The sequence below is a fragment of the Salvelinus namaycush genome, unplaced genomic scaffold (genome assembly GCF_016432855.1).
Source record: "Salvelinus namaycush isolate Seneca unplaced genomic scaffold, SaNama_1.0 Scaffold329, whole genome shotgun sequence".
NCBI lineage: Eukaryota > Metazoa > Chordata > Actinopteri > Salmoniformes > Salmonidae > Salvelinus > Salvelinus namaycush.
In genome coordinates, this window is record NW_024060219.1 from 157,785 (window position 1) to 178,025 (window position 20,241).

The 20,241-nt window shown below is 48.2% G+C and overlaps 1 protein-coding gene across 1 annotated transcript in view; it reads left to right on the forward strand.

Moving 5' to 3' along the window:
* LOC120040143 (receptor-type tyrosine-protein phosphatase mu-like) overlaps positions 1-20,241 on the forward strand; it is a gene marked incomplete at both ends in the record, with an annotated part of 207,391 nt that overhangs the window by 140,178 nt on the left and 46,972 nt on the right. Inside the window, 2 exons of the mRNA XM_038985393.1 lie at positions 2,417-2,491; positions 5,796-5,931. Coding sequence (XP_038841321.1) covers positions 2,417-2,491; positions 5,796-5,931 — 211 coding nt within the window. The remainder of the gene's footprint in view (positions 1-2,416; positions 2,492-5,795; positions 5,932-20,241) is intronic.

Consider the following 20,241-nt stretch of genomic DNA (forward strand, 5'->3'; position numbering starts at 1 on the left):
AGACAGCTAACCACACAAGGTCAGATAGCTAACCACACAAGGTCAGACAGCTAACCACACAAAATCAGATAGCTAACCACACAAGGTCAGACAGCTAACCACACAAGGTCAGATAGCTAACCACACAAGGTCAGATAGCTAACCACACAAGGTCAGACAGCTAACCACACAAGGTCAGACAGCTAACCACACAAGGTCAGATAGCTAACCACACAAGGTCAGATAGCTAACCACACAAGGTCAGACAGCTAACCACACAAGGTCAGATAGCTAACCACACAAGGTCAGATAGCTAACCACACAAGGTTGATACAGCTAACCACACAAGGTCAGATAGCTAACCACACAAGGTCAGACAGCTAACCACACAAGGTCAGATAGCTAACCACACAAGGTCAGACAGCTAACCACACAAGGTCAGATAGCTAACCACACAAGGTCAGACAGCTAACCACACAAGGTTGATACAGCTAACCACACAAGGTCAGACAGCTAACCACACAAGGTCAGATAGCTAACCACACAAGGTTTATACAGCTAACCACACAAGGTCAGATAGCTAACCACACAAGGTCAGACAGCTAACCACACAAGGTTGATACAGCTAACCACACAAGGTCAGACAGCTAACCACACAAGGTCAGACAGCTAACCACACAAGGTTGATACAGCTAACCACACAAGGTTGATACAGCTAACCACACAAGGTCAGACAGCTAACCACACAAGGTCAGACAGCTAACCACACAAGGTTGATACAGCTAACCACACAAGGTCAGATAGCTAACCACACAAGGTCAGACAGCTAACCACACAAGGTCAAACAACTAACCACACAAGGTCAGACAGCTAACCACACAAGGTCAAACAACTAACCACACAAGGTCAGACAGCTAACCACACAAGGTCAGATAGCTAACCACACAAGGTCAGACAGCTAACCACACAAGGTTGATACAGCTAACCACACAAGATCAGATAGCTAACCACACAAGATCAGATAGCTAACCACACAAGATCAGACAGCTAACCACACAAGGTTGATACAGCTAACCACACAAGATCAGACAGCTAACCACACAAGGTTGATACAGCTAACCACACAAGATCAGATAGCTAACCACACAAGGTCAGACAGCTAACCACACAAGGTCAGACAGCTAACCACACAAGGTCAGATAGCTAACCACACAAGGTCAGATAGCTAACCACACAAGGTCAGATAGCTAACCACACAAGGTCAGATAGCTAACCACACAAGGTCAGATAGCTAACCACACAAGGTCAGACAGCTAACCACACAAGGTCAGACAGCTAACCACACAAGGTTGTAATAGGTTCAATGCATTTAGTAAAATACATAGAATGCAGTTAGAGTAAGTGACAAGTTGTTAGTGTAGAGCTGAAGGTTAGATGTTAATCTAGAGCTGAAGGTTAGATGTTAGTCTAGAGCTGAAGGTTAGATGTTAGTCTAGAGCTAAAGGTTAGTTGTTTAGTGTAGAGCTGAAGATTAGATGTTAGTCTAGAGCTGAAGATTAGATGTTAGTCTAGAGCTGAAGGTTAGATGTTAGTCTAGAGCTGAAGGTTAGATGTTAGTCTAGAGCTGAAGGTTAGATGTTAGTCTAGAGCTGAAGGTTAGATGTTAGTCTAGAGCTGAAGGTTAGATGTTAGTCTAGAGCTGAAGGTTAGATGTTAGTCTAGAGCTGAAGATTAGATGTTAGTGTAGAGCTGAAGGTTAGATGTTAGTGTAGAGCTGAAGATTAGATGTTAGTCTAGAGCTGAAGATTAGATGTTAGTCTAGAGCTGAAGGTTAGATGTTAGTCTAGAGCTGAAGGTTAGATAAATCTCTTCTAATATTGAGTGTTTCTATAATGTTGAATGGTGACTGAGATTTTGTGACCTCTCTCTCTCTCTTTCTCACCCTCTCCCTCCCCCCTTCCCATCTCTCTCCCTCCCCCCTTTCCCCACTCCCCTCTCGCTCTTCCCCTCCCCACCCTCTCCATTTCTCTCTATTTCTCCCCCCTCCCCCTCTCCCACCCTCTCCATTTATCTCCCCCCTCCCCCCACCCTCTCCATTTCTCTCTATTTCTCCCCCCTCCCCCTCTCCCCACCCTCTCCATTTATCCCCCCCTCCCCCACTCCCCTCTCCCCACCATTTCTCTCCCCCTCCCCCTCTCCCCACCCTCTCCATTTCTCTCTATTTCTCCCCCCTCTCCCCACCCTCTCCATTTCTCTCCCCCTCTCCATTTCTCTCCCCCCTCCCCTCTCCCCACCCTCTCCATTTCTCTCTTTCTCCCCTTCCCCCTCTCCCCACCCTCTCCATTTCTCTCTATTTCTCTCCCCCTTATCCCCTCTCTCTCTTCCTCTCTCATCCTCTCCCCCTCCCCCCTTGCTGCATGCCACTGTGTGCCTCCAGCTGCCATACTGGTGACCCAGCTAACTACTCCGTACCTCCGCATCGTACCAGCGGCTGGTGACGACCAACTAACAGGTTAGACTCTCTGCTCGTGTTTCCAGTAGAGGTTGTAACATGTACTGTCCTGTTCTCCCAGCCTAAGTGCCTGTTCTGAGATACTGGTGTACAGCTGTAAGGGCTAGGCCTATTTCTTCAGGTGCCTGTGTTTTGTTGTTTTGTTTGTGTTGTTTTGTTTTGTTTGTTTTGTTTGTTGTGTTGTTTTGTTTGTTGTGTTGTTTTGTTTGTTGTGTTGTGAATTAAAGGTTCTTCCAGTACAACACCTGTAATATGATGAAGCATCCTCACTGTGTTACAGTACATAAAATGCCTGTTTTCATTTACAATCCTCATGTCATGTGTTGAAATTGGAGATTTCCCTACAGAAGTCAATCCCTTTCATTAATATGTATCATATCAGATCTGTGTATCTTCCCTGACATCTGACAATATCCCTAGACTGATAGTAGAGGTGTAGTGGAGGGGAGGGGGGAGAGAAATAGAGAGGGTGGGGAGAGGGGAGGGGGGAGAGAAATGGAGAGGGTGGGGAGAGGGGGAGGGGGGAGAGAAATAGAGAGGGTGGGGAGAGGGGAGGGGGGAGAGAAATGGAGAGGGTGGGGAGAGGGGGAGGGGGGAGAGAAATAGAGAGGGGGAGAGGGGAGGGGGGAGAGAAAAGGAGAGGGTGGGGAGAGGGGGAGGGGGGAGAGAAATAGAGAGGGGGAGAGGGGAGTGGGGAGAGAAATGGAGAGGGTGGGGAGAGGGGGAGGGGGAGAGAAATAGAGAGGGGGAGAGGGGAGTGGGGAAAGAAATGGAGAGGGTGGGGAGAGGGGAGGGGGGAGAGAAATGGAGAGGGTGGGGAGAGGGGAGGGGGGAGAGAAATGGAGAGGGTGGGGAGAGGGTGGGGAGAGGGGGGAGAAATAGAGAGAAATGGAGAGGGTGGGGAGAGGGGGAGGGGGGAGAAATAGAGAGAAATGGAGAGGGTGGGGAGAGGGGGAGGGGGGAGAAATAGAGAGAAATGGAGAGGGTGGGGAGAGGGGGAGGGGGGAGAAATAGAGAGAAATGGAGAGGGTGGGGAGAGGGGGAGGGGGGAGAAATAGAGATAAATGGAGAGGGTGGGGAGAGGGGGAGGGGGGAGAAATAGAGAGAAATGGAGAGGGTGGGGAGAGGGGGAGCGGGGAGATACATGGAGAGGGTGGGGAGAGGGGAGTGGGGAAGGGGGGAGATAAATGGAGAGGGTGGGGAGGGGAAGAGCGAGAGGGGACTGACTCTCAGCCTGACTGACAGGCCCGTTTGGGTGATATAGTATCGTAGTACTGGTGTGGATAAGAGATCTATGCAGCAAAAGTTCTCTTTTGTTTCATGTATTTGGTCGTAGAACTGCTACTGTAACTGGTGATTTCTTAAAACGTTCATTCTACCTCCATATGGGGATGAAATGGAAAAAAGCAGCCTGTTTCAGCAGTAAACGGTGTTCTCTTCTATAGGGATTCAACAGTCCACTATATCAATATTCAACCGCTATCGATACTCTATCTTCCCCAAAAACATTCAATAGAGTCAGTCTAACAGGACATGGACAGGACATGTTGGAGCAGATCGATTATACGTACATGTTCTACTGGCTGACTGACTGACTGGCTGACTGGCTGGCTGGCTGGCTGACTGGCTGGCTGGCTGACTGACTGACTGACTGACTGGCTGGCTGGCTGGCTGACTGGCTGGCTGGCTGACTAGCTGGCTGGCTGGCTGGCTGGCTGGCTGGTTGACTAGCTGACTGGCTGGCTGACTGACTGACTGGCTGGCTGGTTGACTAGCTGACATGCTGGCTGACTGATTGGCTGGCTGACTGATTGGCTGGCTGGCTGACTGGCTGGCTGGCTGACTGCCTGCCTGGCTGACTGATTGACTGGCTGACTGACTGGCTGGCTGGCTGGCTGGCTGACTGCATGACTGGCTGACTGATTGGCTGGCTGGCTGACTGATTGGCTGGCTGGCTGACTGACTGCCTGGCTGACTGATTGGCTGGCTGGCTGACTGACTGCATGACTGGCTGACTGACTGCATGACTGGCTGACTGATTGGCTGGCTGGCTGACTGATTGGCTGGCTGGCTGACTGACTGCCTGGCTGACTGATTGGCTGGCTGGCTGACTGACTGCATGACTGGCTGACTGACTGCATGACTGGCTGACTGATTGGCTGGCTGGCTGACTGATTGGCTGGCTGGCTGATTGGCTGCCTGGCTGACTGATTGACTGGCTGGCTGGTTGATTGGCTGCCTGGCTGACTGATTGGCTGGCTGGCTGGCTGACTGATTGACTGGCTGGCTGGTTGATTGGCTGCCTGGCTGACTGATTGGCTGGCTGGCTGACTGATTGGCTGGCTGGCTGGCTGACTGATTGACTGGCTGGCTGGCTGATTGGCTGCCTGGCTGACTGATTGGCTGGCTGGCTGACTGATTGGCTGGCTGGCTGGCTGACTGATTGGCTGGCTGACTGACTCGCTGGCTGGCTGGCTGACTGACTGCCTGGCTGACTGATTGACTGGCTGACTGCCTGGCTGACTGATTGGCTGGCTGGCTGGCTGACTGACTGCCTGACTGACTGACTGACTGCCTGGCTGACTGATTGGCTGGCTGGCTGGCTGACTGACAGCCTGACTGGCTGACTGACTGGCTGGCTGGCTGGCTGACTGCCTGGCTGACTGATTGACTGGCTGACTGCCTGGCTGACTGACTGCCTGGCTGACTGACTGGCTGGCTGACTGATTGGCTGGCTGGCTGGCTGGCTGACTGACTGTCTGGCTGACTGATTGGCTGGCTGGCTGGCTGACTGGCTGGCTGACTGATTGGCTGGCTGGCTGGCTGACTGACTGACTGACTGCCTGGCTGACTGGCTGACTGACTGGCTGACTGACTGCCTGGCTGACTGACTGCCTGGCTGACTGATTGGCTGGCTGACTGATTGGCTGGCTGACTGATTGGCTGGCTGGCTGATTGGCTGGCTGGCTGGCTGACTGACTGCCTGACTGACTGACTGACTGCCTGGCTGACTGATTGGCTGGCTGGCTGGCTGACTGACTGCCTGACTGGCTGACTGACTGACTGACTGACTGACTGGCTGACTGACTGGCTGACTGACTGGCTGACTGACTGGCTGACTGACTGGCTGACTGGCTGACTGACTGGCTGACTGACTGGCTGTACACCAGGAGCCATTGAGACATTACCAGATGTTTTTGTTTGTTTGTTGTTGTTGATGTTGTTTGTTTGTTGTTGTTGATGTTGTTTGTTTGTTGTTGTTGATGTTGTTTGTTTGTTTGTTGTTGTGTTGTCGATAATATAGGAGCGGCCACCCGTAAGCCTGACGCGGTAGAGCCAGAGAAACAGACTGACCACACAGTGAAGATAGCCGGAGTCATCGCTGGCATCCTCCTCTTCGTCATTATCTTCCTCGGAGTCGTCCTCCTCATGAAGAAAAGGTCAGCCATTTTGTAGAAGTGCTACATGTTGTGTTTTACGGTGCCAATATGACACAGTCGGACAAACTGAAGAGGAATAACATTTAATTTAAACATTATTCCATAAATACAATATGAGATAAATTTGGACATCTTGCTCGTTTATATTTCTCGAAGAACAAGACTTTTGTTGTTACTCCCGACAATACTCTCTATTCTGTCTTTCGCCCTCAAAACAGCAGTGGCAGCGTCGCTGTCGAATGTAAATAATTAATTTGATTATGTTGATACGCTACATTAAGGCTGTTTACAGCTAAATGAGAAACAGTTTGCTATGAAAGATGAATGTCTCCATGGCCCCATCATATAACAGGCATTAAACTAACCCCAGCCCTGTTCAATGACACTGGCTTGGGGATGGGAGGAAAAGGGAGAGGCATATAGAAAGGAAGATAAAGAATAGGAGATAAGAAGGAAATAATAATAGAGAGAGAGAGAGAGAGAGATACTCTGAGAGACTCTGAGAGAGAGACTCTGAGAGAGAGAAAGAGACTCTGAGAGAGAGAGAGAGACTCTGAGAGAGAGACTCTGAGAGAGAGAGAGAGAGAGACTCTGAGAGAGAGAGAGAGAGAGACTCTGAGAGAGAGAGAGAGAGAGAGATACTCTGAGAGACTCTGAGAGAGAGATTCTGAGAGAGAGAGAGAGAGAGAGAGAGAGAGAGAGAGAGAGAGAGAGACTCTGAGAGAGAGAGAGAGAGAGAGAGAGAGAGAGAGAGAGAGAGAGACTCTGAGAGAGAGAGAGAGAGACTCTGAGAGAGAGAGAGAGACTCTGAGAGAGAGAGACTCAGAGAGAGAGACTCTGAGAGAGAGAGACTCTGAGAGAGAGAGAGACTCTGAGAGAGAGAGAGAGAGAGAGAGAGAGAGACTCTGAGAGAGAGAGAGAGAGAGAGAGACTGAGAGAGAGAGACTGAGAGAGAGACTGAGAGAGAGAGAGACTCTGAGAGAGAGAGAGAGAGAGAGAGACTCTGAGAGAGAGAGAGAGAGAGACTCTGAGAGAGAGAGAGACTCTGAGAGAGAGAGAGAGAGAGAGAGAGAGAGAGAGAGAGAGAGAGAGAGAGAGAGAGAGAGAGAGAGAGAGAGAGAGAGAGAGAGAGAGAGAGAGAGAGAGAGAGAGAGAGAGAGAGAGAGAGAAATAAAGAGAGACAGACTAGGGCCAGTAATTGAAGGTTGCTAGATCAAATCCCCGAGCTGACAAGGTAAAAGTCTGAACAACCCACTGTTCCTAGGCCGTCATTGTAAATACCAATTTGTTCTTAGTTGACTTGCCTAGTTAAATTAAATTAAAAAAGTGAGGCAAGGAGAGAAAGCATTTCTATTGCCACTTACTGTAACTTCAGGCTAAATATACATCAGCTCTAGATACTATACAGGAGGAGGACGTCTCCACGTCTCCAATGCAATCTGGGAAGCTGAAGCTTCTGTACACACCCAGACCTGAAATATCCCAATGTCAGTTCGTGTACCTTTTATCTCGTTGCTGTTGTCCATAATATAGGAGCGGCCACCCATGAGCCTGACGCTGTGTTTCTCTAGATGAGTTGGCTGTGCTCTGGGAGTATGTCCCAAATGGCACCCTACTCCCTGTTATAGTGCACTACTTATGGTCAAAAGTAAGTGCACTATATAGTGAACGTGGTGCCATTTGGGACGCATGTTAGTTTACTGCATTCAGTATCTGTACCGAAAGGAACGCCGAGGCGGGAAACGCCATGACAACAGCGAGAGGAGGGGGGGGGGGGGGGGGGGGGAGACTACTTTATTGTCTGTACAGTTCCAACCTAACTTTTAGATTGATGTCCGTGTTGAAATTGTACACGTTCTGTATTTCTGCTCTACGATCATTTACCATTTCACATTGCTTGACAGTTTTGTTACGGTGTGAGGTAAAACAGTCGTGATATTTCATTGAAATAATTTTCTGTTTGCCTAATTTAAATGAGACAGTCAGGGAGATGAATTCATCGTATCCATTTGGTCTCATTTAGAATCTAATTGGTTTAGAATTAGAACCATGTTAAGAAATTCTAAGTTCTGATTTAGAACTAACCTTTGGAGGTTAAAATGTTAATTTCCCTTTTTGTCTACAGACATCTATGGTGACCCGGCCAGTGTTATTCCGTATTCATTTACGCCTACAAATATGAAACAGGAAAATATATAGCGTTTTGTCATGAGATGGAAATGATGTCCTAAAAACCTTCTCTAATGAATGTTAACTAGCTCCAAAGAAACCTATACCTACATGGCTGAACGATCATTCTGCCAGGGCAGCAGGTAGCCTAGTGGTTAGTACGTTGGGCCAGTATTTGAAAGGTCGCTGGTTTGAATCGCAGAGCCGACAAGGGTTTTTTTTTTTCTGTGTCCGAATCAACTTAATTGGATATTTTGGTTTTAATTGCCTTGGTTCCTTGGCAAATTGGGCACATCCTTAACTCCAAGTGGCCTTGCCACTAAAATCACGTCTATACATATGTCTATGACAGAGAGAACAAAAGCAAAACTCTGTTGTATATCAGTGGAGATACGAAGAGGCAGCATGCAGAAATATATGTGACATGGTATCAGTGTTTAACACGTCTTAGCTAACCGTTTCCGAGTTCCCAACATGACCTGTAGTCCAAATGTATGAGCACATGTGTATCTATCTCTACCAAGAGTCAGCGTACATATTACACGATATCTCCTTGTCCTGCTCACATTACATGCCAAATAACACCAAGCTACCACCTTGCTCCTCACTACAACTGTAGTCTACCTTAACGTTTCCCTTCTACCTGCCTGCCTGCCTGCCTACCTGCCTGCCTACCTGTTTACCTGCCTGCCTACCTACCTGCCTGCCTACCTGCTTACCTGCCTGCCTACTTACCTACCTGCCTGCCTGCCTGCCTGCCTACCTGCCTGTCTGTCTGTCTGTCTGTCTGTCTGTCTGTCTGTCTGTCTGCCTGCCTGCCTACCTACCTGCTTACCTGCCTGCCTACCTGCCTGCCTACCTGCTTACCTGCCTGCCTACCTACCTGCCTGCCTACCTGCTTACCTGCATGCCTACCTACCTGCCTGCCTACCTGCTTACCTGCCTGCCTACCTACCTGCCTGCCTGCCTGCCTACCTGCTTACCTGCCTGCCTACCTACCTACCTGCCTACATGCCTGTCTGTCTGCCTGCCTGCTTGCCTGCCTGTCTAACTGCCTGCCACCCACCATATCTGTTTTTTGTCCATTTTATAAATTTTTTCTAACATTAATATATATTTACTTTTTCTTTCCTTCATTTCATATCCCCCGTCCCTCCGTCCCGCCGTCCTCCACTGCTTATATCCTACCACCACCTCACCTAACCACGTACCACCTCACCTAACCACGTACCACCTCACCTACCACTGGGCAGAAGAACCTACCACTCCTACACTTACTACCTGTAAGTAAACACGTCAACGTAACAGTCTTGGTGCTTTTGCTTTACTACCGTGTATCATTTAGACCTGGGTCCGTGCATGAGAGAAACCATGACATTCTCATCTGTTCCACAGACCTGGGTCCGTGCATGAGAGAAACCATGACATTCTCATCTGTTCCACAGACCTGGGTCCGTGCATGAGAGAAACCATGACCTTCTCATCTGTTCCACAGACCTGGGTCCGTGCATGAGAGAAACCATGACATTCTCATCTGTTCCACAGACCTGGGTCCGTGCATGAGAGAAACCATGACCTTCTCATCTGTTCCACAGACCTGGGTCGAATACACATGTCAATTACTTTCAAATATTTGAGATACGTTTGATTAGATATACCCTGTACAGTAGAAAAAACTATTATCTCCAAAGCACCTTAGTATTTGCATGAGAAGAAGCACGTCATTCCAACATCTACCATGCTGTAGTTTCTGACAGAGATTCTGAAGGACTCTCAGATATTTTCCCCTTGATGATCAGATTGTCACACTTTGACAATTGCTTATCAATGATTTATGAAGCCTCTATGTAAGAAATTATAAAGAGTACATCATGGAGATCTTATAGAGGCCTGAAGTCTCTAAAATAGACATCTATCAATCTCAGAACTGACTGGTCTGGTCAAACAAACGGACTGCTTGAAGTGAAACCGATTGTGAGCTATCACGAGATCAGGATGGTTTCACTAGGCTAGGTCCTGTGGCTCAGTCGGTAGAGCATGGGTCCTGTGGCTCAGTCGGCAGAGCATGGGTCCTGTGTGGCTCAGTCGGTAGAGCATGGGTCCTGTGGCTCAGTCGGTAGAGCATGGGTCCTGTGGCTCAGTCGGTAGAGCATGGGTCCTGTGGCTCAGTCGGTAGAGCATGGGTCCTGTGGCTCAGTCAGTAGAGCATGGGTCCTGTGGCTCAGTCGGTAGAGCATGGGTCCTGTGGCTCAGTCGGTAGAGCATGGGTCCTGTGTGGCTCAGTCGGTAGAGCATGGGTCCTGTGGCTCAGTCGGTAGAGCATGGGTCCTGTGGCTCAGTCGGTAGAGCATGGGTCCTGTGGCTCAGTCGGTAGAGCATGGGTCCTGTGGCTCAGTCGGTAGAGCATGGGTCCTGTGGCTCAGTCGGCAGAGCATGGGTCATGTGGCTCAGTCAGTAGAGCATGGGTCCTGTGGCTCAGTCGGCAGAGCATGGGTCCTGTGTGGCTCAGTCGGTAGAGCATGGGTCCTGTGGCTCAGTCGGTAGAGCATGGGTCCTGTGGCTCAGTCGGTAGAGCATGGGTCCTGTTGCTCAGTCGGTAGAGCATGGGTCCTGTGGCTCAGTCGGTAGAGCATGGGTCCTGTGGCTCAGTCAGTAGAGCATGGGTCCTGTGGCTCAGTCAGTAGAGCATGGGTCCTGTGGCTCAGTCGGTAGAGCATGGGTCCTGTGTGTCAGTCGGTAGAGCATGGGTCCTGTGGCTCAGTCGGTAGAGCATGGGTCCTGTGTGTCAGTCGGTAGAGCATGGGTCCTGTGTGGCTCAGTCAGTAGAGCATGGGTCCTGTGTGTCAGTCGGTAGAGCATGGGTCCTGTGGCTCAGTCGGTAGAGCATGGGTCCTGTGGCTCAGTCGGTAGAGCGTTGGTCCTGTGTGGCTCAGTCGGCAGAGCATGGGTCCTGTGTGTCAGTCGGCAGAGCATGGGTCCTGTGTGTCAGTCGGCAGAGCATGGGTCCTGTGTGTCAGTCGGTAGAGCGTTGGTCCTGTGGCTCAGTCGGTAGAGCATGGGTCCTGTGGCTCAGTCGGTAGAGCATGGGTCCTGTGGCTCAGTCGGTAGAGCATGGGTCCTGTGGCTCAGTCGGTAGAGCATGGGTCCTGTGGCTCAGTCGGTAGAGCATGGGTCCTGTGGCTCAGTCGGTAGAGCATGGGTCCTGTGGCTCAGTCAGTAGAGCATGGGTCCTGTGTGTCAGTCGGTAGAGCATGGGTCCTGTGTGGCTCAGTCGGTAGAGCATGGGTCCTGTGGCTCAGTCAGTAGAGCATGGGTCCTGTGGCTCAGTCGGTAGAGCGTTGGTCCTGTGGCTCAGTCGGTAGAGCGTTGGTCCTGTGGCTCAGTCAGTAGAGCATGGGTCCTGTGTGTCAGTCGGTAGAGCATGGGTCCTGTGGCTCAGTCGGTAGAGCGTTGGTCCTGTGGCTCAGTCGGTAGAGCGTTGGTCCTGTGGCTCAGTCGGTAGAGCGTTGGTCCTGTGGCTCAGTCGGTAGAGCGTTGGTCCTGTGTGTCAGTCGGCAGAGCATGGGTCCTGTGTGTCAGTCGGCAGAGCATGGGTCCTGTGTGTCAGTCGGCAGAGCATGGGTCCTGTGGCTCAGTCGGTAGAGCATGGGTCCTGTGTGGCTCAGTCGGTAGAGCATGGGTCCTGTGGCTCAGTCAGTAGAGCATGGGTCCTGTGGCTCAGTCAGTAGAGCATGGGTCCTGTGTGGCTCAGTCAGTAGAGCATGGGTCCTGTGGCTCAGTCGGTAGAGCATGGGTCCTGTGGCTCAGTCAGTAGAGCATGGGTCCTGTGGCTCAGTCGGTAGAGCATGGGTCCTGTGGCTCAGTCGGTAGAGCATGGGTCCTGTGGCTCAGTCAGTAGAGCATGGGTCCTGTGGCTCAGTCGGTAGAGCATGGGTCCTGTGGCTCAGTCGGCAGAGCATGGGTCCTGTGGCTCAGTCGGTAGAACATGGGTCCTGTGGCTCAGTCGGCAGAGCATGGCGTTTGTTTATGATTTCCAATGGGGCAACCCATATGTAAAATGTGTTTAAAAGTATGATTGTAAATTGCTTTGGATAAAAGTGGCTGTTAAATGGCATACAATAGACCTGGATGAATCCACTTAGATATTTTCCACATGACCCAACACAGGGGCCTCTTCCATAGAGAAGAGGTAGGACGCCATATACGTCCACATCATTATCATCATACTTTTGTCACTTTTCACACTGCTGCACGACTGCTGCAAACAGATAGTGGGTGTGTTCATAATGGCATCCTATTACCCATGTGCCCTGGTCAAAAGTAGTCCACTATATAGGGAATGGGGTGGAATTTTGGACACAGACCTTGGTCTAACAGGCCCTGCTGTAGTGTTGCCTGTCGTAGCGATGACGACAGGAAGGACAGACGGATGGAGGGAGGGAGAGAGAGAAGGGGAAAGAGGAGGGTGGGAGACAACAGCCTCTTGCAGCTCATTTTCATTATGCTTAATGCTAGTCGTTTTACACAACAAACAAGCATCAGAGACAGGCGGTTAGACGCTCCCATGTGAAATGCATGAGGGGAACCAAGTCCCCTCTCCCTCTCCATCTCCTCTCTCTCTCCATCACATCTCTCTCCCTCTCTCTCCCTCTCCATCACCTCTCTCTCTCTCTCTCTCCCTCTCCATCTCCTCTCTCTCTCCATCACCCCTCTTATATAAATAAGACACCCAGTACATTAACCTCTGATATAAATAAGACAGCCAGTACATTAACCCCTGATAGAAATAAGACATCCAGTACATTAACCCCTGATATAAATAAGACAGCCAGTACATTAACCTCTGATATGAATAAGACAGCCTGTACATTAACCTCCGATATAAATAAGACAGCCAGTACATTAACCTCTGATATGAATAAGACAGCCTGTACATTAACCTCCGATATAAATAAGACAGCCTGTACATTAACCTCCGATATAAATAAGACAGCCAGTACATTAACCTCTGATATAAATAAGACAGCCAGTACGTTAACCCCTGATATAAATAAGACAGCCAGTACATTAACCTCTGATATAAATAAGACAGCCATTACATTAACCCCTGATATAAATAAGACAGCCAGTACATTAACCTCTGATATAAATAAGACAGCCAGTACATTAACCTCTGATATAAATAAGACAGCCAGTACATTAACCCCTGATATGAACAAGACAGCCAGTACATTAACCCCCGATATAAATAAGACAGCCAGTACATTAACCTCTGATATGAATAAGACAGCCTGTACATTAACCTCCGATATAAATAAGACAGCCAGTACATTAACCCCTGATATGAATAAGACAGCCAGTACATTAACCCCTGATATAAATAAGACAGCCAGTACATTAACCACTGATATAAATAAGACAGTCAGTACATTAACCTCTGATATAAATAAGACAGCCATTACATTAACCCCTGATATAAATAAGACAGCCAGTACATTAACCTCTGACATGAATAAGACAGCCAGTACATTAATATCTGATATAAATAAGACAGCCAGTACATTAACCTCTGATATAAATAAGACAGCCAGCACATTAACCACTGATATAAATAAGACAGCCAGTACATTAACCACTGATATAAATAAGACAGCCAGGACATTAACCTCTGATATAAATAAGACAGCCAGTACATTAACCTCTGATATAAATAAGACAGCCAGTACATTAACCTCTGATATAAATAAGACAGCCAGTACATTAACCTCTGATATAAATAAGACAGCCAGTACATTAACCCCTGATATGAATAAGACAGCCAGTACATTAACCTCCGATATAAATAAGACAGCCAGTACATTAACCCCTGATATGAATAAGACAGCCAGTACATTAACCCCTGATATAAATAAGACAGCCAGTACATTAACCACTGATATAAATAAGACAGTCAGTACATTAACCTCTGATATAAATAAGACAGCCATTACATTAACCCCTGATATAAATAAGACAGCCAGTACATTAACCTCTGACATGAATAAGACAGCCAGTACATTAATATCTGATATAAATAAGACAGCCAGTACATTAACCTCTGATATAAATAAGACAGCCAGCACATTAACCACTGATATAAATAAGACAGCCAGTACATTAACCACTGATATAAATAAGACAGCCAGGACATTAACCTCTGATATAAATAAGACAGCCAGTACATTAACCTCTGATATAAATAAGACAGCCAGTACATTAACCTCTGATATAAATAAGACAGCCAGTACATTAACCTCTGATATAAATAAGACAGCCAGTACATTAACCTCTGATATGAATAAGACAGCCTGTACATTAACCTCCGATATAAATAAGACAGCCAGTACATTAACCCCTGATATGAATAAGACAGCCAGTACATTAACCCCTGATATAAATAAGACAGCCAGTACATTAACCACTGATATAAGTAAGACAGTCAGTACATTAACCTCTGATATAAATAAGACAGCCATTACATTAACCCCTGATATAAATAAGACAGCCAGTACATTAACCTCTGACATGAATAAGACAGCCAGTACATTAATATCTGATATAAATAAGACAGCCAGTACATTAACCTCTGATATAAATAAGACAGCCAGCACATTAACCACTGATATAAATAAGACAGCCAGTACATTAACCACTGATATAAATAAGACAGCCAGGACATTAACCTCTGATATAAATAAGACAGCCAGTACATTAACCTCTGATATAAATAAGACAGCCAGTACATTAACCTCTTATATAAATAAGACAGCCAGTACATTAACCTCCGATATAAATAAGACAGCCAGTACATTAACCCCTGATATAAATAAGACAGCCAGTACATTAACCTCTGATATAACTAAGACAGCCAGTACATTAACCCCTGATATGAATAAGACAGCCAGTACATTAACCCCTGATATAAATAAGACAGCCAGTACATTAACCACTGATATAAATAAGACAGCCAGTACATTAACCTCTGATATAAATAAGACAGCCATTACATTAACCCCTGATATAAATAAGACAGCCAGTACATTAACCTCTGACATGAATAAGACAGCCAGTACATTAATATCTGATATAAATAAGACAGCCAGTACATTAACCTCTGATATAAATAAGACAGCCAGCACATTAACCACTGATATAAATAAGACAGCCAGTACATTAACCCCTGATATAAATAAGACAGCCAGTACATTAACCCCTGATATAACTAAGACAGCCAGTACATTAACCCCCGATATGAATAAGACAGCCAGTACATTAACCCCTGATATAAATAAGACAGCCAGTACATTAACCCCTGATATGAATAAGACAGCAATTACATTAACCTCTGATATAAATCAGACAGCCAGTACGTTAACCTCTGATATAAATAAGACAGCCAGTACATTAATCTCTGATATAAATAAGACAGCCATTACATTAACCCCTGATATAAATAAGACAGCCATTACATTAGCCTCTGATATAAATAAGACAGCCAGTACATTAACCCCGATATAAATAAGACAGCCAGTACATTAACCGCTGATATAAATCAGACAGCCAGTACATTAACCCCTGATATGAATAAGACAGCCAGTACATTAACCCTTGATATAAATAAGACAGCTTGTACCATTACATTAACTGCTATCGAGAATGAATGAGCTATATGATTGACACTATGAAGACTTGAGGATCTGAAGACATGCTTTAAGATTTCTGTTCTGAGACTTGAGGCTGTGTGTGTGTGTGTGTGTGTGTGTGTGTGTGTGTGTGTGTGTGTGTGTGTGTGTGTGTGTGTGTGTGTGTGTGTGTGTGTGTGTGTGTGTGTGTGTGTGTGTGTGTTTGTGCACGCGGCCAGTGTTGTCATTACATCAAGAGGTTAACAGAGGTTAAGCCCCTCCCTATAGTTTTATTTTATTTTATTTTATTTGATCCCTCTCACCCTGCTGTCAATGGAGCCCAACCCCTCACACCCTGCTATCTCCCTGCATGTCATTGGAATCCAATACAGGCAACAAGACCATTTACCCCCCAAGGACGCACAGCCTCACTACGCCAATATACTGACAATTAGGAAGAGGAGAACGATAGAGGGCGGAGGGAGAAAAGGAGAGAGGGGGAGGGAGAGAGAGAGAGGGAAAGATACAGAGAGAAAGAGGGGACAAGAGAGAGAGGTGTTGATGAGGGGGAAAGAGAGGGGATGAATAGGGGTGAGAGAGGGGATGAAGAGGGAGAGAGAGAGGGGATGAAGAGGGAGAGATAGAGGGGAGGGAGAGAGAGAAAAGGTGATGGAGAGAGAGCGAGAGAGGATGAAGAGTGAGAGAGAGAAAAGGTGATGGAGAGAGAGAGAGAGAGAGAGAGAGAGAGGATGAAGAGGGAGAGAGAGAGGGAACGAAGAGAGAGGTGATGTAGAGAGAGAGAAAGAGGGGATGAAGAGGGAGAGATAGAGGGGAGGGAGAGAGAGAAAAGGTAATGGAGAGAGAGCGAGAGAGGATGAAGAGGGAGAGAGAAAAGGTGATGTTGAGAGAGAGAGAAAGGATGAAGAGGGAGAGAAAGAGGGGATGAAGAGGGAGAGAGAGAGGGGATGAAGAGGGAGAGATAGAGGGGATGGAGAGGGAGAGAGAGAGGGGATGAAGAGGGAGAGATAGAGGAGATGGAGAGGGAGAGAGAGAGGGGATGAAGAGGGAGAGAGAGTGTCGATGGAGAGGGAGAGAGAGGTGATGGAGCGGGAGAGAGGTGATGGAGAGGGAGAGAGAGAGAGAGGAGATGGAGAGGGAGAGATAGAGAGAGAGAGAGAAAGAGAGGTGATGAAGAGGGAGAGATAGAGAGAGAGAGAGGAGAGGGAGAGATAGAGAGAGAGAGAGAGAGAGAGAGAGGTGATGAAGAGGGAGTGAGGACTTGGTTCCCCTCATGCATTTCACATGGGAGCGTCTAACCGCCTGTCTCTGATGCTTGTTTGTTGTGTAAAACGACTAGCATTAAGCATAATGAAAATGAGCTGCAAGAGGCTGTTGTCTCCCACCCTCCTCTTTCCCCTTCTCTCTCTCCCTCCCTCCATCCGTCTGTCCGTCCTGTCCTCATCGCTACGACAGGCAACACTACAGCAGGGCCTGTTAGACTATGGTACTGCGTCCCCAAATGCCACCCTATTCCCTATGGGCACTGGTCAAAAAAGGGTGCACTACAAAGGGAGTTTAGTGGCATTTGGGAACCAAAACGTTTAGCAGAATGAGTGCACTAGCTCCTTCATTAAAACCTACAAGGCTACCTGAACGTTGAGCAACAATCATATTAATTGGTACAAGACCGTGTACGTGTTTTTTTTTCTGACAATCTCTGCATTCTGATGAGAGAGGAGAGGAGAGGAGAGGAGAGGAGAGGAGAGGAGAGGAGAGGAGGGGAGGGGAGAGGAGAGGAGAGGAGAGGAGAGGAGAGGAGAGGAGAGGAGAGGAGAGGAGAGGAGAGGAGGGGAGAGGAGAGGAGAGGAGAGGAGAGGAGGGGAAGAGGAGGGGAGAGGGGGAGAGGGGAGAGGAGGGGAGAAGAGGGGAGAGGAAGAGGGGGATGAGGAGGGGAGGGGAGGGGAGGGGAGAGGAGGGGAGGGGAGGGGGGGAGGGGAGGGAGGGGAGAGGAGAGGAGAGGAGGGGAGGGAGAGGAGGGGAAGGGGAGGGGAGAGGAGAGGAAGGGGAGGGGAAGGAAGGGGAGGAGGGGAGGGGAGGAAGAAGGAGGGGAGAGGGAGGGGAGGGGAGGGGAGGGGGGGGAAGGGAGAGGGGGGGGGGGGGGAGGGGAGGGGAGGGGAGGGGAGAGGAGAGGGAGGAGAGGAGAGGAGAGGAGGGAGAGGGGGAGGAGAGGAGAGGAGAGAGAGGAGAGGAGGGAGGAGAGGAGAGGAGGGGGGAGGGGAGGAGAGGAGAGGAGAGGAGGGGAGAGGGAGGGAGAGGAGAGGAGGGAGAGAGGAGAGGAGAGGAGAGGAGAGGAGAAGAGGAGAGGAGAGGAGAGGAGAGGAGGGGGGAGAGGAGGAGGAGAGGAGAGGGGAGGGGAGGGGAGGAGGGGAGGGAGAGGAGAGGAGGGGGGAGAGGAGGGGAGAGGAGGGGAGGAGAGGAGAGGAGGGGAGAGGAGGGGAGAGGAGGGGAGGGGAGGGAGGGAGAGGAGGGGAGGGAGGAGGGGAGGGGAAGAGGAGAGGGAGGAGAGGAGAGGAGAGGAGGGAGGAGAGGAGAGGAGGGGAGGAGAGGAGAGGAGAGGAGAGGAGAGGAGGAGGAGGGGAGGAGAGGAGAGGAGGGGAAGGGGAGAGAGGAGAGGAGGGGAGGGAGGAGGGGAGGGGAGGGGAGGGGAGAAGAGGGGAGAGGGAGGAGAGGAGAGGAGAGGAAGGAGGGGAGGGGAGAGGAGGGGAGGGGAGGAGAGGAGAGGGGAGAGGAGAGGAGAGGAGAGGAGAGGAGAGGAGAGGAGAGGAGAGGAGAGGAGAGGGGAGCTAGAACAATGGAAAGGGATGGTACAAAGAGCTAGAACAATGGAAAAGGATGGTACTAAGAGCCAGGACAATGGGAACAGATGGTACTAGGAGCTGGGCAATGGAAAGGGATGGTACTAGGAGCTAGGACAATGGAAAGGGATGGTACTAGGAGCTAGGACAATGGGAACAGATGGTACTAGGAGCTAGGACAATGGAAAGAGATGGTACTGGGAGCTAGGACAATGGAAAGGGATGGTACTGGGAGCTAGAACAATGGGAAAGGATGGTACTAGGAGCTAGAACAATGGAAAGGGATGGTACTAGTAGCTAGGACAATGGGAACAGATGGTACTAGGAGCTAGAACAATGGAAAGGGATGGTACTAGGAGCTAGGACAATGGAAAGGGATGGTACTAGGAGCCAGAACAATAGAAAGGGATGGTACTAGGAGCTAGGACAATGGAAAGGGATGGTACTAGGAGCTAGGACAATGGAAAGGGATGGTACTAGGAGCTAGAACAATGGAAAAGGATGGTACTAGGAGCTAGGACAATGGGAACAGATGGTACTAGGAGCTGGGCAATGGAAAGGGATGGTACTAGGAGCTAGGACAATAGAAAAGGATGGTACTAGGAGCTGTTCAATGGAAAAGGATGGTACTAAGAGCTAGGACAATGGAAAGGGATGGTACTAGGAGCTGTTCAATGGAAAAGGATGGTACTAAGAGCCAGAACAATAGAAAGGGATGGTACTAAGAGCTAGGACAATGGAAAGGGATGGTACTAGGAGCTAGGACAATGGAAAGGGATGGTACTAGGAGCTAGAACAATAGAAAGGGATGGTACTAAGAGCTAGGACAATGGAAAGGGATGGTACTAGGAGCTAGGACAATGGAAAGGGATGGTACTAGGAGCTAGAACAATGGAAAAGGATGGTACTAGGAGCTGTTCAATGGAAAAGGATGGTACTAGGAGCTGTTTTGAGATTGAGTAGATATAGAGAATGGTCTGGTTATAGTATCTTCTATAGAGAATGGTCTGATTATAGTCTGATTATAGTCTCTTCTATAGAGAATGGTCTGATTATAGTCTGATTATAGTCTCTTCTATAGAGAATGGTCTGATTATAGTATCTTCTATAGAGAATGGTCTGATTATAGTCTGGTTATAGTATCTTCTATAGAGAATGGTCTGATTATAGTCTGGTTATAGTCTCTTCTATAGAGAATGGTCTGGTTATAGTCTCTTCTATAGAGAATGGTCTGATTATAGTCTGGTTATAGTATCTTCTATAGAGAATGGTCTGGTTATAGTATCTTCTATAGAGAATGGTCTGATTATAGTCTGGTTATAGTCTCTTCTATAGAGAATGGTCTGATTATAGTATATTCTATAGAGAATGGTCTGATTATAGTCTGGTTATAGTCTCTTCTATAGAGAATGGTCTGATTATAGTCTGGTTATAGTATCTTATATAGAGAATGGTCTGATTATAGTATCTTCTATAGAGAATGGTCTGATTATAGTCTCTTCTATAGAGAATGGTCTGATTATAGTATCTTCTATAGAGAATGGTCTGATTATAGTCTGATTATAGTCTCCTTCTATAGAGATGGTTACTGAATGTATTATAGTGCTGTTAAGTCTCTTCTATAT